The 26,773-nt window shown below is 37.2% G+C and overlaps 1 protein-coding gene across 3 annotated transcripts in view; it reads right to left on the bottom strand.

Moving 5' to 3' along the window:
- REV3L (REV3 like, DNA directed polymerase zeta catalytic subunit) overlaps positions 1–26,773 on the bottom strand; it is a 156,807-nt gene that overhangs the window by 71,942 nt on the left and 58,092 nt on the right. For all 3 annotated transcript variants that reach the window (XR_009244479.1, XM_058658048.1, XM_058658107.1), the window contains 5 exons: positions 22,691–22,765; positions 15,907–16,067; positions 11,029–11,125; positions 3,950–4,044; positions 3,011–3,115 (listed from right to left, as the gene is read on the bottom strand). Coding sequence is in view for 2 of the 3 variants with exons in the window: in XM_058658048.1 (XP_058514031.1) it covers positions 3,011–3,115; positions 3,950–4,044; positions 11,029–11,125; positions 15,907–16,067; positions 22,691–22,765 (533 nt within the window). In the remaining variant the exon portion in view is untranslated. The remainder of the gene's footprint in view (positions 1–3,010; positions 3,116–3,949; positions 4,045–11,028; positions 11,126–15,906; positions 16,068–22,690; positions 22,766–26,773) is intronic.

The raw sequence follows: 26,773 nt of genomic DNA, 5'->3' as shown, positions 1-26,773 counted from the left end.
AACAGAATGAAGCAAGCAGAAGAAAGAATCTCAGAATTGGAAGATATTTCCTGTCAGCAGGGAGAAGTAAACAAAAAGCTGGATCAGGCCAAAAAAAGTATTCAAGAATTGAAAGGCACTATTAAGAGGCCAAATATAAGAGTTATGGGAGTCCTAGAAGGTGCAGAAAGAGAAAGTGGGATTAAAGGTGCATTCAATGAAATAATAAGGGAAAATTTCCCTAATCTGGAGAAAGAATTGGGAAACAATATCCAGGAAGAACACAGAACTCCCAAAAGGGTTGATCAAAAGTGCTCTTCACCACCACACGTGATTATCAAGCTCTCTTCAATTGAACATAAGGAAAAGATCCTTAAATGTGCATGTGAAAAAAATCAACTGACATATAAAGGAGTGCTAATTAAACTCACAGGAGACCTCTCCCTGGAAACTTTACAAGTCAGAAGAAAATGGAGCAACATATTCCAGATTCTAAAAGAAAAAAATTGTCGGCCTTGGATAACATATCCAGCAAAGCTTTCTTTCATCTTTGAAAATGAAATAAAATTCTTCCACAGTCAAGAAAAGTTAAAAGAATTTGCCTCTTTCAAACCTGCCCTACAAATACTTAAAGTGTTCTCTTGACACAGAAGAGGAATAGCACCTACCAAAACCAAAAGCAAATGGGAAGAACATCCCACAGAAGACTAAATCAATGAATAATCATTGCTAAAACGACAGGACCAAATTACTACCCATGCATATTAACCCTGAACATAAATGGCGGAAGCTCAATCAAACGTCATAGATTAGTAGACAGGATTAAAAAACAAAACCCATCTATTTGTTTCCTACAGGAGACACATTTCACCAACAAAAATCAGTGGAAACTATCTCATAGATTTTGATTTTTCTGTTGTTAGTTTCATCTCTTCAAAACAGTTTCTTGTAATTTAATTAAATTATTCAATGACTCGTAGATCATGCAGTGGCATCATTTTCTTCAAGAAGGTTCTTGATTTTCTTTTACATTTCTTCAACGACACATTAGTCATTCAGTAGCATGTTGTTTAACTTCACGGTGTTGCTAATTTCTTTTTTCTGTTGCTGATTTTGTTTTGTGGCTTTTCATTTAAGGGGATGTACATTAGTTGTGTAATGAAGACTGTCATATCTAGTAACATGTTATTTAACTTCATGGCATTGTCAATTTCTATTTTTCTTCCTATTGTTGAATTTGTATTGTGGCTTTCCATTTAAGGGGATGTACAGTAACTGTATAATGCAGACTAACATATCCAGCCAGATGTGAGGATACAATGCAGAATGCATCTCTACTTCCAAATCAAAGATGGACTCCCAATGAAACTATTTATTATAATGACAATAAGGATGCTGGACTCTCTGCCATTGCCCGTGCCCACAATAATGGACATATGACTGTGTATGAAGAACTATGCTTGAGTAATGATATAGGGGAACTCAGTGTGGAGGTTGGAATTGGGGAGGGAATAAGGGAAATCCCAGGGGCCTATGGAACTGTATCACAAAATGATGATGATGATAACGATAATAATAGTTTAAAAAAAAAATTACAAAATCCAAGGACTTAAAAAAATCAGTTCAAGTTCTACAATTAAAGTCTAAATTTAAAATGTTTTCAACCTACATATGTTTCATATACATTGAAACTAAATATCTTTCCCTTGTTTAGATACATAAAAACATTTTTATATTAGTTATTTAGTAAAATTTTAAAATTTTATTTGGATTCCATATAAGCTTATTAGTGCATTTAAAATAGATCTTTATATTATGTCTTCGAATCTCTCACCTTTTCTAAAGACTTATTTATTTGAAAGATAGAGCTAGATGGAGAAAGAGAGACATCTTCCATCTGCTGGTTTAGTCCTTACTCCTAAAATAGCCTCAATAGCTGGGAATGGGCCACGACAAATCCAGGAACCAGTATCTTTATTCAAGTCTCTCAAGTGTATACACAGGCCCAAGCACCTGGGTCATCCTTTCCTGCTTTTCCAGGCCATTAGCAGGATGTTGGGTCAGAAGCAGAGCAGCTGGAACATGAACTGGGGTCCAAAAGGATGCTAGTGTTACAGGCAGCAATTTAATTTGCTATGCCACAATGCTAGCCCTAATCTTTTTTTTTTTTTTTTTCAGGTATTTAGTTGTATTCGAAAGGCAAATTCAGAGAGAGAAGAGATAGAGAAGGCCTTGCATTTGCTGGTTCACTCCCCAAATGTCTACAATGGCCATAGCTGAACTGATCTGAAGCCAAGAGCCAGGAGCCTCTTCTGCATCTCCCACACAGGTACGGAGTCCCTAGGATTTGGGCCATCCTTCAATCTTCTTCGGAAGAAAAGTAGCTGGAATTAGAACCAGTGCCCATATGGGATGCTGGCCCTAAGGGTCGAAAATTATTTTGTTGATGGCACTGGTCACATATCTTTTACCTTGTTTAATAATTATTTTTATAGTATATATGGTATTTTAAATCCCTTCAAATTCTGCATGAACGCAGCAGTGCATAAGAATAAAACATTTTCTTCCAAGCTGTCCACAATTATCAAAATTAGCATTTATGTGACAAATCTAGAAACAATTTAGCAGTCTTATGTCAAGGATTACTTTTTAAAGCTTAATTAACTAAGCCGTATTTCGAAGTTGAAATTCATTCATTTTTTGCAAGTTTTCTCTATCTCATTAGGAAACAGTTCTATAACATATTAGAAGATTGAAAAGGAACAAAAACGTAGGATAAGATAATGAGTTATGGAAAATCAAGGATGGTGAAGATGTCAATTTCTTCATGGGGAAGAGACAGACAATGTCACTTTGGAGATTATAAAGGTAAATAATTATCTGGTTATACAGCAATCATAATAGAAACAATACATAGAAAACTGAAAGGTATTCTGAAAAGTAAACTCAAATGTCAAAGGAGGAACTAATGGCTAACCTGTTCCATTAAAATGTTTAATTTTAAAAACTCAGCAGAATAACATATCTATACCTTGTGATTCAGGTTGGCTAATTTGAGAAGCTTCATTTCTGTTTCTTCGACGCTGCTTTTCATCCTCCCATATGGCCTGTAAACCCGGGTTTCCACCAATTTGAGCTGTAATATAAACATTATGCACTTTACTGTAAGGATGAAAGTAAAAAAAAAAAATACTTGCTTTAAAAAAATCTAAACTTTTCATTAATAAGCCTTGCCTTTTAAGAGCAAGTGTCTAGTTTGTATTACAGTACAGACAAACTGTCGCAGTCTAGATTTACTGTTGCTTTGTTCTTAGTTTTCTTCTACTTTCATTATATCACGTCTTTTGTTTTCTTCCTATATGTAATCTGTGGTTCAACATCAAAAGTCCAGAAAATCAGTAAAATATTAACATTTGACGGTAGCGAATAAATCTAAGAGTCACCTCTCTTAACTGAAAGTAAAACGCAGAATATATAACATAATTTTATACTGGCTACATTTATTTAGTATTCCTTTACGTTCATATATACAATTATAGCCATATAAATGAAAAATTACTCTCACAGTGTTGATAATACTTGCATCCTCCTCCTATAATACCTTACTAGCATTTCCTACTAACTTTCCAAATTATTTTGATCACTGATTTGCTTTTTAATTTTATGTAAAAGCCAAAAGACAAACAGAAGTCTTATCTGCTGTTTCACTCCCAGATAACTGCACTGGTCTAGGTCACATCCATGAAAAGGAATTCCACCTGGGATGCCAATCCAGGTTTGGGCTATCACCTCAAAGAGCATTAGCAGGAAACCGGAACTGGAAGCAGAGGTGGGTCTCCGAGACAGACACTCTAATGGGAGATGTGGGTATCCCAAGTGTGTGTGTGTTAATTTTTGTGCAAACTGCCTGTTCCTGGGTCACTAATTTTTTAAAAACAAAAAGATAAACTAAGAATAATTGTGTATATGCCTTCAATGTCCAGCCGGTTTAAGATGTCAGCAGCTACAGCATCCACTTCCAGTTCACATGTACTCTGGGGATCAACACCTTCCAGTATTAAAGAGCTGTAATTAAAAGATACAAAAAGTACAATAATCATGTTAGACAAGGCTATGTAAGATTTTTTCCTTACTTACACAAAATTTCATATTTAGGCAGTAATTTGAAAACCTCAATTTATTTCATAATTATTCATAATTCATATTGTATGTCGAAATATAAATGAAACAGGATGAGAAAATTAGAAAATCTATTTTGCTGGAGACTCTGAGATCTGCTATATATTCTTCATGTTTGGTTCATTACATATATAAGGAAAATACACTGCTCTAGCATATGGTTGTACCCAGGGCAGAATGACATAGGCTAGAAGAAAACACACATGTGTAATCAGTTGTCCAGAGGCTTCCTCTTTCACAATCACAGATAGCTTTCAAACAATGGGGAAAGAACATACAACAAGAGATAATGGAAGGCAAGCACACTGAAAAGTAGCAAATGGCATTGTTTTTCCTATCCTCAACAAATGCTGCGCTGGATGACCCTTCAAAATGCACAGCTAACCACAGAATCCACAAACCACATCCATGTTCCAACAGTAGGATCCTAGCTAGGAAAAGTGATTAATTTTTAAAAGTCATTAATTTTTATGGGAACTACAGAAAGGTGTTTCCACTAACGTTCTAAAACTCAAAAGTGCTTCTTTCCTTTTTTGCAAAGTCAAAAGAAGTTTCTAAAGATACCGCATGTCCCTCAATAAAGAGAAAACATCTAGCATGGATCCCAGTGTACTCAATCCAAAATAACATGTCCTACTAAAACAGACCAAATCCATGATTTTACTTGAAAGTGCCATGTTTCAATTTGATTTGAAACACTTGTTAATGTTCATTTTTTATATCTATGTGTGAAGGAATTCTGAAGTAACATTAGAAATTAATTTATTAAGGGTGAAAATTTTAAAAACACAAATATTCTCACACACACACTCTCATATATGCAGGGACACATATGGGTAAAGAAAGGACATGTCAGCCAACCTATCACAACATAACATTTTCACCTTCCAGAATAAAAATAACTCTCAATGTAGATTGTCTTTTTCAGTCATATAACCTAACAAAATCCATCTTGCTATGGATGAAAGTCCCAGTTAAAATAATTTATCATCAGCTAGTTTCCTCTTCTACGCAAAAATTCCATAATTTGAAGTTACACTGAAAATGACAAGGATGAATAAATATCCTAGAGGTAGTACATTTGTGTCAGTGAAGGAAATAATACAATCTCACAGTAGAAATTTACAAGTATTTTTTTTGCCCTTATTATAAAACTGCTCCAGACCATTCAGAGCAAGAGGTATTTCTGGGGAAAGGAAATAGTTTTCAGAATTAAAAATGTTTCCAGTACACAGAGTTAAGTATTAAAAAAGTCTGAGTCAGCAAATACATGTAGCCCATTCATTTTGAGCATGAAAGGACAGAAACCAATACAATAGTAATAAAATAAGTATGCCTTCTAAGTGTGCCTTTCTGAACATTTCTAGCCATAATTTAACACAAGAGATCTATTAGATTACAATCTCTGAGAGCACAGCTCAGATATCTACTTCTGAAAGTCTCCCTAGATCACTCTGAATTATCAGGTTGAGATTTCTACTATAACCTCTTGATTTTTGTGAATTTAATACTTTGTAAACATAACACGTATGTTCCATAGTATGTGGCAATTTAAGCCAAGTCAGATTTGTGGAGCTACTGACTCATCTCCCATCTCTTTCCACCCTCGTTGTTCTCTATTGTCCCTTATCACATATGTGATGTTTGTAAAGGGATATACAATATATCTGTTTTTGAAGGCACTTAGCAGATGCTAGTACTGGGAACAAAAGTAAGATGAACAGTTACAGAGTACTAATTAATGGTAAAACTTTTGAAATTATTATTTGTATTCAATGAAATTATAGATTTTCATTCCATATAAAATGATAAAAACATAAAAATATAAGATAATCTGTTATATATGTCCTGTATTTATTATGAAATTCAATTCTGAGTGCTTTCATTGGCTTCCTACTCATTTTCTATAACTTTATTCAACTCTTGAAAGTAATGAGTTTCTTAAAAACATTGTAAAGTTCAAACTTTTCGTTTAAACAATTTCCCAAATTACTTCCAATCAAGGACACTTTATTATGAGCGTATGACCCAACCACAAATATATGTTAAAAAAAAGCTTCAAACTACATGTAAGTTTTAATTTTTATCATATAAACACAAAACAATTTAAAAAAAGCTACTAACTGCAAACTTTGAAAGCTGGGGGACCTAGTGAGTAGGAAAAAAGTATCTGGGTCAAGCTGTTTTGCTAATTTTAGCATGAGAATGACATGTCATAGGCATAAAAATGAAGCAGCAAGTAGCATATTAGTAATTTTACTCTAAATTAAAACTTGAATTCAGTATGGTAAATAATCATCTCTCTAAACTTAATACTATTACAAAATGATTACAAAAAACAATTGTTTTATCTGAGAAGAAACTAAGCATACATCTGTACATACCAAAAAGTTCTGATCATTGTGGCAAATTGAGTCAACAGATAAAGTAATCGCCCGTTATTTCATTCTTCAAATACTCATTTTGATAGAACAGACCAGTCATAAAATACTTCTAACATTCTTTAATGAGTTTTTTGGATAACTAACTTTAACTATCTTAAAAATCTCTTAGAAAAGCACAGTAGTGACTTGGTGGGGGATGGGAGGATTGGAGATGGAGATCTTGCATCAGGGTTGTTCACTTCCCAGACAACCACAAAAGCTAAGAGCCAGAAACTCAGATGCAGGTCTCATACATGGGCAACAGGCTGTCTCCCAATGTGTGCATTAGCAGGAAGCTGGAACCAACAGCAAAACTGGGACTTATACACACGGGATGCGGGCATTCCAACCAGTGTCTCAACTGCACTACAAAACACCCACCACATAAATTTAATTAAATCATCCCAAATAATTCTATAATTTGGAAATTCTGCTAAGTACATACGTACTAGTATTAAGGATTTGAAACTACATAAATTAAACATAAAGAAAATTATCTTTCGGGAGCAGTCCCTGGTGTCACACTGACAGCAGCTGCTGTTCTCCTCACAGTTCAGGTCCTACATCCAGAATTACCTTCCTCGCAGTTGCTGCTTCCACGAGTAGCCATGGCAGGAAGAGCCACTAGGCCACAGTCCCAGGGGCCGGTGGCACTGCAATGAGCTGGTAATCTCTGGGCAGTTGTGAGGACTTAATGGGAAAGACAGGTGTGACAGAGTCCCGCCACACAGGCAGCAGATGCTCTGCACCAAATGATTTCATTGCGGAAAATGGGGGGTAGAGAGAGAACCCAACTCTAGATATTAGAACAGGAAGGTCTTGATTCAGCCTGTGTTCCCACTGTGTCAGACGCTGAACACTGCTTGTTAGTTTATGAATAACCTAGTAGTGAAACTGGTCATTTGCAGATCTTACAAGTCCTCCAACAAAGGATGAAGGCTAGGACCATGTAGGTCTCCTATTTGGGGAGCAGGTGTGTTCTGGATTTCCTCCATCATCACCACAGTCCCTGGGCAATGGGGCCTGAAACACCACAAACGGGCCCTTGAAGCCCAGCCTTCCCTGCATTTCCAACAGAACACATCTGGCTCTGTGCTGCCCTGCCTGGTGGACTCCTTCTGTTGAACTCTGCCCCACCTTACTCCTAAATATGGCCACCAGGTAAGACATACAAGGCCATTCAAGGGCAGGAGCAGACCCTTAGAAAATACCCTGAGCTTTAACTCTACCCTTGAGCTTGACTGTGTCCCTCCTTGGGAAATAAGAAAAGCTGCCTCAATATTCCCAGCAGACAGCAAGCAGGTGGAGGTTACAAGAGACAGAGCCAGTGAGGAGGGATGAGTTGGAAGTTTCTAGTTCCTGAGTTCCCTCCCCAATGCCACTGTCACCCAGGTTGAACACCACATACAAATAACATGCAGACTGGTTTAAAGAAATGACATCCAAACAAAAAACAGTATGGACTGGATTATTGAAGTTACACTTTCCATGGTCACTTCCTTATATAAAAGAGAATATATGGTATTTTTTCTTTTGTGATTGACTCATTTCACTGAGCATAATGGTCTCTAGTTGGCACCACATGGTTGTAAATAGAATAATTTCATTCTTCTTAATAGCTGAATAATACTCCACGGAGTAGATGTACCACAGTTTCTTTAACCACTTTTCTTTGGACACACATTTGGATTGTTTCCATGTCTTTGCTATTGTAGATTGTGCTGCTGCAAATACAGGATTACAGATCCCCTTCTCATATGCAGATTTCACTTCTTTTGGGTATATTCCTAGGAGCAGGATAGCTAGCTGGGTCATATGGCAGATTTATTAGCAATTTTCTAAGCACTCTCCATACTGATTTCCACAGTGGTTGTATTAGCCTACACTCTCACCAGCAGTGAAGAAAAGTGTCTTTCTCCCCACATCCATGCCAGCAGGTGTTGTTAGTTGAGTTCTGAATGTAGACCAGTCTCATTGGAGTTAGGTGGTACCTCAACATAGTTTTTATTTGTATCTCTCCGATGGCTAGGGAGCCTGAGCATCTTTTCATATGTCTGTTAGCCATTTGAACCTGTTCTTTTGAAAAATGTCTGTTCATTTCCTTTGCTCATTTTGTTACAGCATTGGTTTTTTGTTGCTGTTGCTGTTTGTGTGTGTGTGTGTGTGTGTGTGTGTGTGCTGTCCCTGGGTTTTTGAAGCTCTTTATAGATCCTGGATATTAGTCTCCTATCACGTGTGTAGTATGCAAAAATTTTCTCCCATTCTGTTGGTTGCTTCTGTTTGTTTGGCTGTATCCCATGTATTTTGATGTTTATTTCAGTTTTGTTTATTCCAAATAATTTCTTTTCTCTTGTCAAATTCATCACTGGCTCATGGATTACATGGTGGCATAATTTTCCCAAGAGACTTTTGTGTTTCCTTTTTGTCACTCATGTATTGGTTACTCAGTGGCGTGGTTTTTCATGGTGCTATAATTAGTTGTTGATGTTGTTGTTGTTGTGGCTGTTCTAACTCATACCAGTTGTTGAACTTGATTCATGGCTTCTCAATTATGGAAATGTATAGTAAAGGAGTACTGGGGTCTATCATATACAGATGTGGGGGAATAATGGAACATGCATCCCTGATACCAGACGAAAGATGGATTCCCAATGAAACTGTTGGACATGTGTAGACAATGGGATGCTGGACTGTTTGACATTGTCTGTACCAACAGTGTCAGCGTATACTTAAATAAGAAGCTAACAGAGTTATGATTCCTTATGAAGGACTACACTATTATAGTAAATGGGGAAAATCTGATGGAGGGTGGGAATCTGGGGGGGAATCCCAGCCTATTCCTCACCAATTTGAAGTTGCATATTCATCACTGATTTCATGGCACCTAGAAAAACCTCTCAGGTAAAGAAATGGGTAGGAGTGCTAGCTGCATGGCATACCACCACCCCAACTCTCCTACAATTTCAAAGATACGATGCTTCACACCACCTGCCACCTCCAATAGATAGTCTTACAAAGATCTCATTTATTTATTTTTAAAGACAGGTAATAGTGATTCTCCTCTGCTGCCACCTCTAGTCGTGCCAGAAGACACAACACTCAGCAGGTGTGAGTTTGGAGGTGGATTTAACAATTGCAATAAATAAAAAAGAATTTTAAAAAGAAAAAAGTAATCTTTAACTTATTATACATTCACATTTGCTTATAAGCCACTTATAACTAAAAATTATTTCCAGCCTGCACTTCTAATAAAAAAAATTGCTTAAAAAAACATTGACATCTGTGTAGTGAAAAGAGGAAAACTTCAACCACCCTGTCAGTATTCAACTAGCCAATAAAGAAATTAAGAAAGCTTGGGCAATACTGTGGCTAAAACAGAAATCATTTTCTATGTAGATAAGCCTGAGTGAGAATTAATTCACATGAGAATTACATGTCTGCTTTACAGTACAGAAATCTAAGCATCCAGAATCTATTAATCTCTATTGAATCTAATCAATAATAGAATAGTTAAAAGAGTGGCTGGCTCATCGTGTCTGGAGTGGTGGTGAGACTGGCAGCAATGCATAACTGGTGAACTTGAGCAAGGATCTCAGAGCATGCCCTACATCCGGGACCTGGGGTGGGTGGGAGGATGGGTGGGGTTTCGCCTCAATATTCCCTTTAGCCCTTGTAACTTTTTACCCAAATCAACAATGTAAAGATTGTCAAAATACAATTAAAAAAAAAAAAAAAAGAGTGGCTGGAACTGTGGCGCAGCAGGTTAAGCCACCTCTGTGGACACCAGGTCATAGCACTGGTGGCAGTTCCAGCTGGACAGGTCTGATCCAGCTTCCTGCCAATGTTTCTTGGAAGACAGTAGAGGATGGCTGAAGTAACTGGACCCTATAAACTGTAAACTGGGCCCATGTGGAAGACCAGAATGAAGTCTGTAGCTCCTGGCCTCACTCTGCCCACACGTGGCTTTTGCAGCCATCTGGGAAGTGAACAAGGGATGGAAGACCCTTCTCTGTCTTTCAAACAGATAAGCACATCTTACACAATATATCAATGCATTTTTTTTCTGCAAAAATTTAATATTTAGAAATTTAATCAGTTATTTAAAAGTATTTGCAATTTCAGATTTAAATAGCTATTTCATTACAGATGTGATTTTTTTTAAAATTTAACAACTCACAGGTTTAATTTAGAATGTGTGATAAAAATGGGTATTTGAGAAAAATGTAACCATTTATCTCAGATTCCTCTCATTAATTAGGTAGTAACTAGGTACATTTTGACCATTTTTTTTTTCAAAATCCTGTAGCTTCATGAAAATTAACATTGAGATTTTTTTTAAGAAATAATATAATAAAAGGCTAAGGCTAAATTATGGAAGCTACTGTTTCTGATCACAACTATGGGATATGTAAAATTTCCATTTTTTTTTTTTGCAGTATTAACCAACCTTGGTATTTCATCTTCTTTCCACCGAAATAAAGTACCAGCAAGGGAATTTCCTGATAACCGTTCCTTGCATGACCCAGAAGCAAGCAATGTCCCACCTAGGAATAGAGAGGTAAAAGAGAATAAATTCTACTCATAATCCACATTTAATTACTTTTTTTTAAGTAAAATAACATAGATCCTATAGGACTAGTTCCTAAAACTGTACCTAATATCATACATAAAATGGAATACATATACATAGTTAAGAGTACTGATTCCAAACTAAGATAGAATGATAAGTATTTGCAATATAAAGAGAAACCACTACAATATTTTTATAGAATAAATGCATGATAATTTGAATATGCTATTATGGTAGGAATACTTTAAAATTTCATTTGAAAACTAAGGATAATTAAATTTTGGTTCACTTTAAATTCCTAAGTATGTTGTATGAGCCTCAACTAAAATTCCAGCAGAAACTCTACATAAAATTCAAAACATACTTTAAAAATTCCAGGGTAAAAAAAAAAATAAAATAAAAATAAAAAACTAAACACAACATATTCCAGAAATAACAGCTGTAACAGTGAGTGGAAACCTGAGACATGTGAATGAAATTTGATACTCAGTTGAAAAGGAGACTCTACATTTTCACTTAGGCGTCCGAAAGAATTGACATGTTTTTGATAGTCTTTAACACCTTTCTAAATAATCTATTGTGGGAATTAAAATTTTTCGCATAAGAGCTGAATAAATACATGAAAAAGAATCCTAGCATTAACAAAGACATTACATTCACAATCTCCCCAAGTTCAATTTCAATACTTTAAAAAATGGTATATTGGGCCCGACAACGTGGCCTAGCGGCTAAAGTCCTCGCCTTGAACATGCCCCGGGATCCCATATGGACACCGGTTCTAATCCCGGCAGCTCCACTTCCCATCCAGTTCCCTGCTTGTGGCCTGGGAAAGCAGACGAGGATGGCCCAAAGCCTTGGGACCCTGCACCCGCGTGGGAGACCCGGGAAGAGGTTCCTGGATCCTGGCTTCGGATCGGCATAGCCACTTGGGGAGTGAATCATTGGACAGAAGATCTTTCTGTCTCTCCTCCTCCTCTCTGGATATCTGACTTTCCAATAAAATAAATAAATTTAAAAAACAAACAAAAAAACAAAATTCGGATCGGCGCGCATCGGCCCGTTGCGGCTCACTTGGGGAGTGAATCATCGGACGGAAGATCTTCCTCTCTGTCTCTCCTCCTCTCTGTATATCTGACTTTGTAATAAAAATAAATCTTTAAAAAAAAATGGTATATTAAGATGAAATAAGGTGTCAACATCATTATTTTTCTTATTTCAATAAAAACAAGTTATAAAAGGTTTTGCTGCACTATGGAAGGAAAATTTATAAGAAATTATTTCTGTAAATTGTAAATTGCAACACAAATTATTTTCTAGTAAATTTATGTATTTATACAAGTTTATTAATTCATTTATCAATCACATTATAAAATCCATCTTACCTGTAATCTACTGTCTTAGCATATTTACTGAAAGAACACAGAAACTTCAACTACATACTTGTAAGTTTCTTATATGCACATACAAGTTTTTTTCAACTATAGATGCTAAAAATGCCTTTGTGGTACTCAAAAAATTCCTCTATCTAAATATGAATATTCTTATTTAAATACTAATATACCTATTTTAATAAGTTATAGTAATAAGTAAATTTCCATCTAACAACTGATCATGAACTGATTAGGGGACAAAATTGTAAGTGTATATACAATATTCAGATTCCTAAATTTTTTCACCTTTATATGTATTTCACTTTCTTTTCTTTTGAAACATTTATTTTACTTGAAAGAGTTAGAGAGAGAGATCCTCCCATCTGTTGGTTCATTTTCCAAATGGCTGTAACAGCCAGCACTGGGCTTGTCGAAGCTGGGAGCCAGTTTATTCTAGATATCCCACGAGTCAGGAGCTCAAGGCTTTGGGCCACTCTCGTGCTTTCCTTGGTCTTTAGCAGGGAGCTGTGGAGGATTAACTTGTTATGCCACTGTACAGGACCCTGTATTTCACTTCAAAAGTAAAAGTATATTGAAGCTATTGTAGCACAGTGAGTTAAGCTGCCACCTGCAACACTGGCATTCCATATCAGTACCAGATGGAATACCAGCTGCTTCATTTCTTTCTTTTTTTCTTTCTTTTTTAAGAAAGCCAGATATACAGGGAGGAGAAAAAACAGAGAGGAAGATCTTCCGTCCGATGATCCACTACCCAAACGGCCACAATGGCTGGAACTGAGCTGATCCAAAGCCAGGAGCCAGGAGCTTTTTCCAGGTCTCCCACGCGGGTGCAGGGTCCCAAAGTTTTAGGCCACCCTTGACTGCTTTCCCAGGCCACAAGGAGGGAGCTGGATGGGAAGTGGGGTTGCCAGGATTAGAACCTGTGCCCATATGGGATCAAGGCACATGCAAGGCAAGGATGTTAGCCATTAGGCTACCACACCAGGTCCGCAGCTGCTTCATTTCTGATCCAGCTCCCTACTAAAAGCCTAGCTAAGTAGTGGAAAACAGCCCAACTAACTACTTGATCACTTGCCATCCATGTGGAATATCCAGATAAGTTCCTGGCTCCTGGCTTTAGAACAGCCCCACCTGGACCATTGCAGCCATTTGGAGAATGGACCAGAGGATTGAAGGATCTCATTCTCTCTCTGCAACCTTGCTTTTCAAGTAAGAATTTTCAAGTTCTAATTAAATATTTTAAAAATATAACTTTCTAAAAAAGTAAAAATATATTAACAATAAGTGACAAAACATTTTAATATTACACTACATATTTACTTAATTACTACAAAATTTTGCTGTCAGTAACTGTATTGTTTCTTAACAAAATCAAACAAAAAAATAATTCTTTTCGTGATTTCACTATAATCTTTTATCTCCACTAAATAAAAATAAATACATTGAAGACCACTTTTGTGGCAAATGAAGACACTAATTTTATTTCACTATACTGTCATTTCTTTGCTTTTAATTTCCCCTAATTAACTTGCAAATAGTTCTGACTTCATATCTGTAAAAATGTCCTTTGTTTTTTAAAACTGAAATTATAACTCCATTAGTTGTCTAACTTTTAAAAATAAAACAAATGATTTATGTAGAGCCACAATTTCAAACTTCTATTTTGTTTTTCCACATAATGGGAAAAAAAAATTGAAATTTTGAAAGCTATCTTTTTCCTGCTATACGTACTGCACATACTCCAGAAATTTTCCATTTCTCAATCTTCCTTAAATTCTCAGTTGTATTTTTTTACATGGATAACCCAATGTATTATATGTTCCCTAATGTTTTTAGGCTTGGAATATTTTTTGATTTAAAAAAAAAAAAAGAAAAAGAAAAACAAGAACATCAGAGTTCTATATACCAATAATCCGGCTTCTCTTGGGCCCAGCCTGCTAGCATAATGGTTAAGGTCCTCGCCTTGAAAGCGCCAAGATTCCATATGGGCGCCGGTTCTAATTCCGGTATCTCCACTTCCCATCCAGCTCCCTGCCTGTGACGTGGGAGAGCAGTCGATGATAGTCCAAAGCCTTGGGACCCTGCACCCGCGTGGGAGACCTGGAAAGAAGCTCCTGGCTCTTGGCTTTGGATCAGCACAACACAGGCCATTGAGGCTGCTTGGGGAGTGAATCATGGGACGGAAGATCTTCCTTTCTGTTTCTCCTCCTCTCTGTACATCTGCCTTTCCAATAAAATAAATAAATCTTTTCAAAAAAGTAATCTGGCTTCTCTCATTAGCGTTTTGCATTACCACGGCATAACCATGAAAGCAATAAACTGACATTAGAAAATTACTATTAGCTAAGCTATACACATTTGAATTCTACCAGTTTTCCATTAGTGCTCTCTTTCTGCTCTAGAATTCAACTGAAGGCATTAAGCTGCATTTATCTGTCATGTCTCCCTGCTCTCCTCTCCATTTCTGTGTTAATTTATCTTTCATGACCTTCACAGCCTTGAGTACTGATAAGGTAACCTGTAGAATGATCTTCATTCTAAGTTTTTCTGATGTTTCATTCACAATTAAAGCATGGTTGCAATTTTGTGCATGTGTATGTGCAACAGCATCACAGAGATGGAGTGCACTTTTTATCACATTATGTGAAGGGATATACTACAACGACATGCTATGTATCATCTGTGGCATTAACCCTTCACCTCTTATATCATACAGTTAAGGTATAGTAACGCACAGTCTACGTGTCTGGAAAACACACAGTGGTCTATTCATTATCCTTAGCAGTACACAGAACAATTTTTTCACTTTATGTACCCTTTGCAGTCACCATTACTCTGTCTCCCAATTCCTGGAATCTAATCATCTGTTTACATTTCTACAGTTTTGTCTTTTCCACAAATGAAATCATATCATTAGTAGCCTTTTGCATCTCATATTGGGGTGCCTAGGATTTGACTAACAAATAGTTTAACTACAAAAGCCTTCCCCTATTTCCTGCTAGCTAATACCCCTGAAAAAGCAGCAAAAACTGGCTTGGGGCCCCAGCTTCAGCCTGGCCCAGCCCTACCCATAGCAGCAACGTGGGGAGTAGTGAACTAGCAGACAAAAAACATCTCTCCCTCTCTCTCTCAAACTCTGCCTTTCAGAGACTCACATGGAATTTCAAGCTCCTGGTTTTGGCTTACCCAGTCCTGGCTGTTGCAGACATTTGAGGAGTGAATCAGCAGATAAAGCTTTCTCTCCAACTATCTCTGTCTCTTTTGGTTACTACGAAATTTTTAAGAAGTGTGAATATATAGTTTAAATTGTTGATTGTAGAACACTCATTCAAAGCTTTAATTAGAACTTGAAAATAAACCTTACTTTTCCTTCTTGCTTTTCGGAACTTGACAGCAGCCAGATTTATCAAATTCATTCCATAAAGATTGTAGTCAATGAACAGCTGTAGGAGGTAGGGAATATGTGCTTCATGAGGCTGGTAAAATTTATTCATTATGGCTCCACTTTGCAAAAGTTCACATATCCTAAATCAGAAGAAATATTATATTTAAAAGTATGTTTCATAAAATATTAAATGAAGCAATCATTATACAAATATAGTAAGAAAATCACAATAGTAGATAAACATCTCATTTCAGTTTTACTCTGAATTTGTATTTGAAGTTTAAATCAAATTTTAAACTAAGCAGTATGTACTAAATGATGTAAAAAACTTGCCAGGTGAAGAATACTTTGATTTAGATCAATTTAATGCAAACCATATTGAAAAAATTAAATGTCAAATAAGACTTCTCTTAAGAATCACAAAATAATTTTTAAGAGTACATAAAAATTCACAAAACTAAGAGTAAATATTCCCAATCCACCCATCAGAGGCATTACCCATTTAATACTTTCCTCTCTTGCTTTTTTTTTCCTTCTCATGAGCAAATACAGAAACAGGCAATTACAAAAAACATAAGAATTTCCATGAGGGGGAAGTATATCAAGCACCTAGAATGTGCATCAATAGAGGTGCATAGAGGTTTTCTGCAAAACCTTTTGGGGGGATATCTTCAAGCAAGTGCCTGGTGAACTAGTGGTACTTCTTTACTAAAGAAGAAGGATAGTTGTTCATGCAAAATTATACATGTAAAAGATCAAGAGAAAACATGGCTTATTAACAATTCAATTCACCGAGGAAAACTGCAATCCAAAATCAGGGGCTGTAGTAAGACCTGGAGTTGCAGAAATAGTGAGACATCAGACCATTCAGAGCTTATTAACACTGTTTCCCTCAAGATTTATTTATTTGAAAGTCCGAGTTACACAAAAAGGATAAAAGTTCATTCCTCTTTAAACAAACCATTCTGGTCCTTTCTCTAGCTCTGACTTTCAAAATAAGTAACCTTTGAGAAAAAAAAAAAAAGAGTTGTCACATCACAGAACAAATCATGGGAACAGCCAGCAGCTAACAAAATTTTCTCTGCCTTGTAAGCCTTCACTTTAAAATAGTGTTATTTTATTTAGATACAGATGGAAATTTAGAAATTGTGCTTAATAATTTAAAAATAACCATTAACTCATTATATGTTAACATCAGTAACGTTTTTTTTTAAAAGATTTATTTTTATTAGAAAGGCGGATATACAGAGAGGAGAGACAGTCAGGAAGATCTTCCGTCCAATGATTCACTCCCCAAGCGGCCGCAACAGCTGGAGCTGAGCCAATCCAAAGCCAGGAGCCGGGACCAGGAGCTTCTTCCATGTCTTCCACGCAGGTGCAGGGCCATCCTTGACTGCTTTCCCAGGCCACAAGCACGGAGCTGGATGGGAAGCAGGGCTGCTGGGATTAGAACCAGCGCCCATATGGGATCCCAGTGCGAGCAAGGCGAGGACCTTAACCACTACGCCATCGCGCCGGGCCCATCAGTACCGTTTTTAATGAAAATTTTGTTTTCCAAAACAAACAAAAACTTAAGAAAATAACCATTGTTCTACATGTTTACGAATTCCTTAACAGAAGACAGATGAACTCTCAAATCTGCTTCTGTTCACTATTATAATGCATTATTTTGGTTGGTGCACATAAAGAAAGTTCAGCCATACAAATAGTAACTGGAAAAGGGAACACTAATTTAACAGCCTTTTCCAGTAACTGCTAATATTCTTCTTTGATTGTTACTTGGAAACTCAACAAATGCTAATTTCTTTAAAGGTTACATGTAATGTAGCATCTGAAATCACATCAATGAGCTTTTTATACACCACTGCATTAAAATCTATTGGTCTACCGTGCACACTGAATAGTTTTCACTGAAGTATAATTTCGTGCACCATGCACTGTGCCTGTTATTTTGAAATCAGAGACCTGCTAAGTTACATGGAACTGCTAAATATTTATTAAACAACACCAGAAAATCATATTTAATAGCATCTAATCAGAAACATCATACAATAAAGTATTTATTATAAAATCATTAAGTTAAAAGCAGGAAACTGTTTTTCAAAATCGCTTGAAAACTTAAATTTTCTCATTACCAGCAGCCTTATTTTCCTTGAAGTGACAGATTCACTTTTAAAATTTTTTTAAATAAGTGTTTCAGGTTAAAAAAAAAGATGCTGCAACTTTTAGAAAACTGTTAGGGTTGGTACCTGTGATGTCACACCCAATATCAGAGTGTTGATTCCTGTGCTGGCTGCCTGCTTCCAAATCAGCAACCTGCTAATGTGCCTGAGGCAGCAGATGATGGCCCTGGTGCTCCATTCCTAGCCACTCACATGGGAGACTCCATAGAGTTCCTGGCTCCATGCTTTGCCCTGGCTCAGCTCTGCCTGTTGAAGCCAACTGCAGGCCAAGCCAGCGAATGGAAAGATGTCTCTATCTTTCCCTCTCTCTTGGTTACTCTGCATTTTAAATGAATAACCTCTGCAAAAGTTAGCCAGTTCAGCTTGCAGGTGAAAGCCACCATATGAGTATAAATACTTCCTGCCTAGGGATAATCATTATACTGTATCACACAATTGTATTTCTTGCTTTCATTTTGTCAAGTAACTATTAAAAAGATACATACATATATATGTACATGTATATATATATATACACAAAGTTAAAAATTTTAAACAATTTTTAAAAATTTACTATCTTCATGGACACATACATAAAATTTAAAAACTATCAGTGTTTAGTAGAAGGAAATATGAAGATTTAGGAGCTTTATGCCAGTATGCTGATTTAGGACAAGGTACAGAAAATTTATCTATCAGTGAGCATAGTGTAAAAGGTAAATCATATTACTATCGTGAAAATAATTTTGATCATATAAATTCTCTGAAAAGGTGTCAGGAATCTTCAGTTCATACTTTCAGAACTCTTGTTTTAGAATGGTAAGCTCAAATTTTTTTCTACAAAGGAAGAACAAAGGCTCGAGTAAGGGCTTAACATTTGAATTAAAAGGATGAAACACGGCAAACAGAAATTAACTAGATAAAACTGAAGTAGGGCAGAGAAGATGAAAAGAAAGGAGAAGTAGCCTGGAAGATGGGAAACAACAGAGCCAAGAGGTTTACGGTCTACAACAGGCGGAAGGGGAACAACAGAGCCAAGAGGTTTACGGTCTACAACAGGCGGAAGGGGAACAACAGAGCCAAGAGGTTTACGGTCTACAACAGGCGGAAGGGGAACAACAGAGCCAAGAGGTTTACGGTCTACAACAGGCGGAAGGGGAACAACAGAGCCAAGAGGTTTACGGTCTACAACAGGCGGAAGGGGAACAACAGAGCCAAGAGGTTTACGGTCTACAACAGGCGGAAGGGGAACAACAGAGCCAAGAGGTTTACGGTCTACAACAGGCGGAAGGGGAACAACAGAGCCAAGAGGTTTACGGTCTACAACAGGCGGAAGGGGAACAACAGAGCCAAGAGGTTTACGGTCTACAACAGGCGGAAGGGGAACAACAGAGCCAAGAGGTTTACAGTCTACAACAGGCGGAAGGGGATAACTCAGGGGCGGAGTAAAAACCAGAACAAGGCAAAAACCAAAAACGAATAAGCAAACAAAACACCCACACAGATGAAGGATCTTTTGGGAGCCATAAAAAGGTTCTGAAAATGAAATTCAATGATAGGTTTATGAGTAAGTAAAATTTTAAAAGGTCTCTGAAAAGCACATATTTAAAATGTGTATCTTTTGTGACATGCGAATTATACTTCAATGACTTATTTTTTAAAAGACTGTAATTAGAACTATGACTTGCATTTAAAATCTTGCAGGTTGGATAAGTTCTGTGGTGTGGTCAAGACAGCAAGTAATTTACAGAGAATAGAAGTAAATCTTAAGAGAGCAAGTATAGGCAGGCTGCTACATCTGTAGTTTCTGCATCTGTGGACTCTGTATTACAGATTCATAGCTCAGAACCAAGCAAACCTCCACAAGAAAGTATTTATTTTGGAAAATAAGTGCATCTGCACTGGACATGTACAAACCTTTACCTTACCATTACTCCCTAAACGAATATAGCCTGACAATCACATAGAATGTATAGTGGTGGCTGTGGCATCACATGTTAAGCTGCCACTTGCAGACAGGCATTCCCATATGAGCACTGGTTAGAGTCCTGGCTGCCCCACTTCCAATACAGCTCCTTGCAAATTTGCCTGGGAAAGCAGAAGAGGGCCCACACACATGGACCCTAGTTACTAATTTATCAATGTAGTAACCCGGATAGAGTTCAAAGCTCCTGGCTTTGGCCTGTCCCAGCCCCTGCCATTGTGGCCCCTGGAGGAGTGAATCAGCAAACGGAAGATCCTCCTCCCTCTGCCTCTCTTTCTCTGTAACTCTGCCTTTCAACTAAATAGATAAGCCTTTAAAGGAAAAAAAAAAAAACCTTTACACTATGTTCAACGTAATTAATAAGACTATATTGTATCAGATATACTAGTAATGATAAATAATCTAGAGATGACCTAAAGTATACAAGAAGATATGTAAATACGATGCTAACTGCAGAACCTGGAGTTCCTGCCAAAGGTCACCTATGGAAGAAGCTAGTCCTCAAATCATACACACAGTGCTCACGCATTCATTTAATCATTCATTCATTCACCAAACAGTTACTACTGTGAGCTAGGCGCAACATCAAGCATTGGGGATTTAGCAGAGACAGAGTAGGCAAAAGTGTTTGCTCTTAGAGTTTCATTCTAGAGTGATACACACATATATGGAAAGCAGAAGCACACACAGTTGTCTGGGGAAATCCTCTAAGCGCATAGGTGAGACTCAGAAGTTACACTTCAACATCTTATATGCATTCTATAGCTGACACATACATAGCACTTGCAATGAGTCAGGTTCTGTTTTGGGTGATTTACAGATAACAATACATTTAATCATCAGAACAATGTGCACTAACATCAATTCTAAGTAAAGAAGAGGGGGAGTTTTACCTGTCCAATCAGTAAGCAGCCAAGGCAAATTCTGAATGCAGGTCATCTGGTTTCAGAATTGGTCTACTAACAACCATACTATGCTTAATTAAATATTATAATTCAAAAGATAAATGTATAACGTTCTAATAGAAACATAACACAAAAGAAGGCATTTTCCTTCATTAAAACTCTATTCTTTTTCTTCACAGTATCTATCACATGGTTCAGGTATATGTTTAGATATCTTTCTACTGTCTCTCCTGCTTGCTCCCTGGAGACAGCAGCCAGGAGACATGTACTCCCCTTTTTATCCAGCAACTTCCTCAGCACGTTAAACAATGTAGTCAATTTAAAATTATTAGTACAAAGTGAATAAATGAAGCCACAAAATCAGAATTACAGATACTCACTGTGATACGCAGCCTACACAATTAAAAGCAAACTTGTTGGGAATAGTTTAATAAGCATTTGCTACAATTGCAAGAAAAAAATTGGTTAAATTTACACTTTTAAGTAGAACTGCAGTCCGTAAGTTATTTACAAAAGATGAGTTAAGCAGCTTTATTCATGTCTCCCACTCCACGACAACTTGAGGAGGAGAAAGGGAAAAATGACTGAGCCTTGCTTTCTTATCAGCCAGTTTGTAAAACAAGATAAAAATACAGGGCAAATGCTCTTTTTTACTTCAGGGATATAAAAAAAGTATGAACAGAAAAAAATTTTACTGTGGCTATTCTGAAAAAATAATCGTTAGTGAAAAGACTAGTTTTCACTAATGATTCTGTGAAAGGAATAACTACTGATGATATCAGGGCCACGATTACTGAAGTATTCACTTGGTTTAATCCAAAATAAGTCATTTTCTTGGAAACTATACTTTTATTGTCTTTGTTTAATCTGAAGAAAAATACTGTATCTTCTCAAAAGGCTACCTTTTAGAATCTAGTACCTATTGGCAGAGAGGACATTCTGAGAAAAACAACATTCAACAGTCCTAGAAAGCAACTTTTACATTACTAATCACCATATGATAGTTGAAAACCTTTTGAAGACAGAGGCAGGGGTGTGTGTGTGTGTGTGCATGCGCACACGTGTAAGCACACTCTCCTGAGTGCTAGAGCAGGCTAGAGACAGAGATATCAATTGGTGGCAGCAGAAATGAAAACTAAAAAAACTAGGGCACAAGTTTTCACTAAACTCCAGTATGGCATAAACAAGATTCTGAGATCTGATAAGTCATTTTCCTCTTGTCTCACCTCAAATTTCTCCTTGCTTTGAAAATGAAGAAGTAGTTTCTCTCAGTACTGATTAAACAACTGGTCTGAATGGCAGGACATCAGCATCATATCAGGTAAGCTATTACTCTCCTTACCTACTTCTACAAACTCTAAAAAAGATATAGCTGGGGCCATAAACCAAGTTCCCTCCACTTTAAAAATATTTTTGATTTTTTTCTGCCAAGGACCACCTGCATATTTATAACATAATGTATAGGCCATCCAAAATGAACAATTTCAGTCTAAGCCTGCTACAGACTGACTGCATTTCAAGTCCTTCTTGCGGGTAACTTGGCAGGGCTAGACCGGATGATTCCCAACCCTGGAGTGAGTCTTTGTTTATACACATCAATGTACATTTTATGTTCTTTAATAATACTACAAATTACAGGCCTGATACACTTTTTTATTATTAAAATACCTAGATAACAGTTACTTATATTTTGGTTTAGTTTAGTTTTGTACCTTTTCACCATTGCAGGATTGTAAAGATAGATCTTCATAAAGTGTCTTTCCTTCTCATGATAACCATAAAAAGGCCTGAAATATAAGAAAAAGATATTTCAAATTATTTTCATCATTCAGAGATGAAATAATGGAACTTACAGCCCTAGTTAGGTTGAGCAGACCTAATTCAGTCTTATTTATATTTAATATTGCCTCCTAAATAAAATATTATTAAAAACTAAAATCTTTCAGTTAAAACTAAGAAAAATGAACATATGAAATATCGAAGACAGAATTTTTAAACACCACATTTGAAAACACCAGGGACTAAAAAGAAGCAATAAACTATTTCTGCCTTAATCTCATTCATTGTGACACTATTATAAAGTAGTTCTCAGAGAGAATCAAGACGGCAGAATAGGGTAAGAACATGTTTAAACGGACGGAGAAACATTTAAACAGGATGAAGCAGAGAGGACATATTTCAGGAAATAGGAAAAGACAGAACAACAGCAGAGGGGTACCTGGAGACTGACAGACACAGGAAAGCAGCAGACACAGCAGTGTGGTATTGTAGTAACTGATACTCCAGCAGCATTCAGCTAACAGGCAATCTGAACTCCACCAGCAGCCGGAATTCCACCAGCAACCAGGTGGGAAGGGACTTTCACTGGGAGCTTGGGAGGTGAACCCAGACAAAGAACTGTCCGTCCTGCTGGTCCGTCTGATTTGAGCAGGCGCAGAGACAGAGCAGCAGATCCCAGATGGGCAGTGCAAGAACAGGGTGGATTTCACAGCCCAGTCAGCCCCCTAGAGCTGAATTGGGCGCCATTTTGTGTAAAAAGGAAAGGGCAAGGGAAAAGACTGAACATGCACTGAGCTGGGAGTGAACTCATTTCTGACTCAGTGAACTGCAGCACTGTGGCATTCTACAGGTACCACCCAAGACAGGTCTGGAGAGCCCTCAGATCTGACGGCCAGCAGATCAAGAACTGTGGTGGTAGTACATCAGGCGCCATTTTGCACACTGTGGCAATAGCTTTGGGACTACAGGAGACAACAGTGAACTGCACATGTGCTGAGCTCGTGAGAACTAGCTGGATTGCACTGGTCCCACAGGAAAATAATACCAACTGTGGCATTGTACGGGTCAAAATAGGTCCGTGTGGCACCCAGACCTAATGTCCAACAGGTTCCAACAAGATCAGCGCCACCAACAACCTAACTATATAGGACACCTGGTGTCTCTCTAATCCTGGGACCTGCTCCTACTGGAAGTTGGAGAAAGGTTGCAGAGACAATGGTGCAGCCTCAGCATGGTATCACAGGAGGTGGAGAGTGGTGAGCCAAGAGCTGGGGCTGTGGAGACCACGGTGGAAATCTGACATAAGAACCCAGACCTGGAACTCACTAGAGGTTGTGGCACAAGTGGCTGCAAGAAAAAAGTTGTGTACTAACTGCAATAAGTAAAATAACATTGTAGACCTGTGGGTGACACAGCTTAGAAACCTGCCCCAAGGAAAAGACTCTGCTAACCAGAAGTACAATGATCAAGAGCAAAAGAAGAGACAAAGGCACAAGGAATATTACTGAAAACTCCCCTGCAAAGGAGCAAAAAAACCCTATGCCAATCTCAGAGTTAACTAAGGAAGACATCGAGAAAATGGGGGACACAGAATCCACAAGACTAATTTTAAAGATTCTGATCAAAAATGAGAAGCTCATGCAAGAGTTCAAAGAATTTAAGGAAGCAATAAAGCAAATCAAGGCTGATACATCAGAAATTAAGAATACAGCAGAGCAAATTAAGAGTACAGTGGAGAGACTCCAAAATAGAATGAAGCAAGCAGAAGAAAGAATCTCAGAATTGGAAGATATTTCCTGTCAGCAGGGAGAAGCAAACAAAAAGCTGGAAGCAGAGTTGGATCAGGCCAAAAAAGGTATTCAAGAATTGAAAGACACTATTAAGAAGCCAAATATAAGAGTTATGGGAGTCCCAGAAGGTGCAGAAAGAGAACGTGGGATTAAAGGTGCATTCAATGAAATAATAAGGGAAAATTTCCCTAATCTGGAGAAAGAATTGGGAAACAAGATCCAGGAAGAGCACAGAACACCCAATAGGCTTGATCAAAAGTGATCTTCACCACCACACGTGATTATCACGCTCTCTTCAATTGAACATAAGGAAAAGATCCTTAAATGTGCATGTGAAAACAATCAACTGACATATAAAGGAATGCCAATTAAGCTCACAGGAGATCTCTCACAGGAAACTCTACAGGCCAGAAGAGAATGGAGTGACATATTCTAGATTCTAAAAGAAAAAAATTGTCAGCCTAGGATAACATATCCAGCAAAGCTTTCTTTTGTCATTGAAAATGAAATAAAATTCTTCCACAGTCAAGAAAAGTTAAAAGAATTTGCCTCTTTCAAACCTGCCCTACAAATGATACTTCAAGATGTTCCCTTGACAGAGAAGAGGAATAGCACCAAACAAAACCAAAAGCAAATGGGAAGAACATCCCAGTAAAATGACAACAGAAGACTATACCAATGAACAACCCATTCCTAAAATGACAGGACCAAAGTACCACCCATACATATTAAATTCTGAATGTAAATGGCTTAAGCTCAATCAAACGTCATAGATTAGTAGACTGGATTAAAAAAACCCATCTGTTTATTGTCTGGAGGAGACACACTTCAACAAAGATCAGCCGAAAGTATATGGCATGGGTTTTGTTGTTTTCTGTTGTTTTCATCTCTTCAAAACACTTTCTTCTGATTAAATTATTCAATGACTTGTAGTTCATGCAGTGGCATCATTTTCTTCAAGAAGGTTCTTGATTTTCATTTCTTCAGCTACACATTAGTCATTTAATAGCATGTTATTTAACTTCATGGTGTTGTTAATTTCTTTTTTCTCCCGGATGTTGGTATTGTTTCGTGGTTCCTCATTTAAGGCAATGTATAGTAGCTGTGTAATGGAGACTGTCATATCTAGTAACATGTCATTTAACTTCATGGCATTGTAAATTTCTATTTTTCTTTCTACTGTTGATTTTGTATCATGATTTTCATTTAAGGAGATGTACAGTAGCTGTGAAATGGAGACTAACATCCAGAGGTGAGGATGCAGTGTAGTATGCATTTCTGCTTCCAGACAAAGATGGACTTACAATGAAACTGTTTACTATATCTTCACAATAGAATTCTGGACTCTCTGCCATTGTCCATGCCCGCAATGATGGACATATGACTGAGTATGAAGAACTCTATGTTAGTAATGATATAGAGGAACTAGGTGGGGGAGAGGGAATTGGGGAGGGCATAAGGGAATATGGAACTGTATCATAAAATGATAATAAAATGTAAAAAAAAAGTAGTTCTCAGTTATCATATACAAGACAGACTCAGGCACCTTCTTCCATTGCTGATTTTTTTTCTATCAAAACTACAATTCTCCATGAACACTTGTATTGCTTTCCTTATTCAGAGGTTTATTAGTCATTTCCAATTTTACTACAGAGAAAATGCATATTCTATATGCACATAAGTAAAACACTACATGAAAGAGAATCTCAATGCATGATGAAATAAGCTGGGCTCTCATTTTCATCATTTCAGGATAAAGTACCAAAGGTAGTTCTAATATACACAGCAAAAATTTTAAAGATTAGGTAATTAGGAATAATGAAGTTATAAAATTATACATGAAATAAATCTTCCTACTTGCATAGTTGCTTTATAAATGAACAGCTAAGTCTTTAAAGAAATAAATTCAATCACTCTTCACTTGAAAAGCAGAGTGACAGAGAAAGAAAGAGCTCTTCTATCTACCACTTCACTCCCTAAAAGTCTAAACCAACCAGGGCTAGGTCAGTCTGAAGCCAGGAGCCCAGACCTGAGTGCTGGCCTCCTACATGAGTAGTGGGGCCTCAAGTACTGCAGCTGCCGCAGAGGATACACATTAGTAGGAAGCTAATTCAAAGTAGAGCCAGATTAAAGCCCAAGAACTCTGCTATGAGATGCATGCATTCCAAGCAGCCTCTTAACTGTGTGCCAAACGCTTTCATCTGTTTTTTGACTATACCAACAGAA

The sequence above is a fragment of the Ochotona princeps genome, chromosome 1 (assembly GCF_030435755.1).
Source record: "Ochotona princeps isolate mOchPri1 chromosome 1, mOchPri1.hap1, whole genome shotgun sequence".
Taxonomy (NCBI): domain Eukaryota; kingdom Metazoa; phylum Chordata; class Mammalia; order Lagomorpha; family Ochotonidae; genus Ochotona; species Ochotona princeps.
Note: the sequence above shows the minus strand (reverse complement) of the source record. Positions and strands in the feature narration are given on the sequence as shown.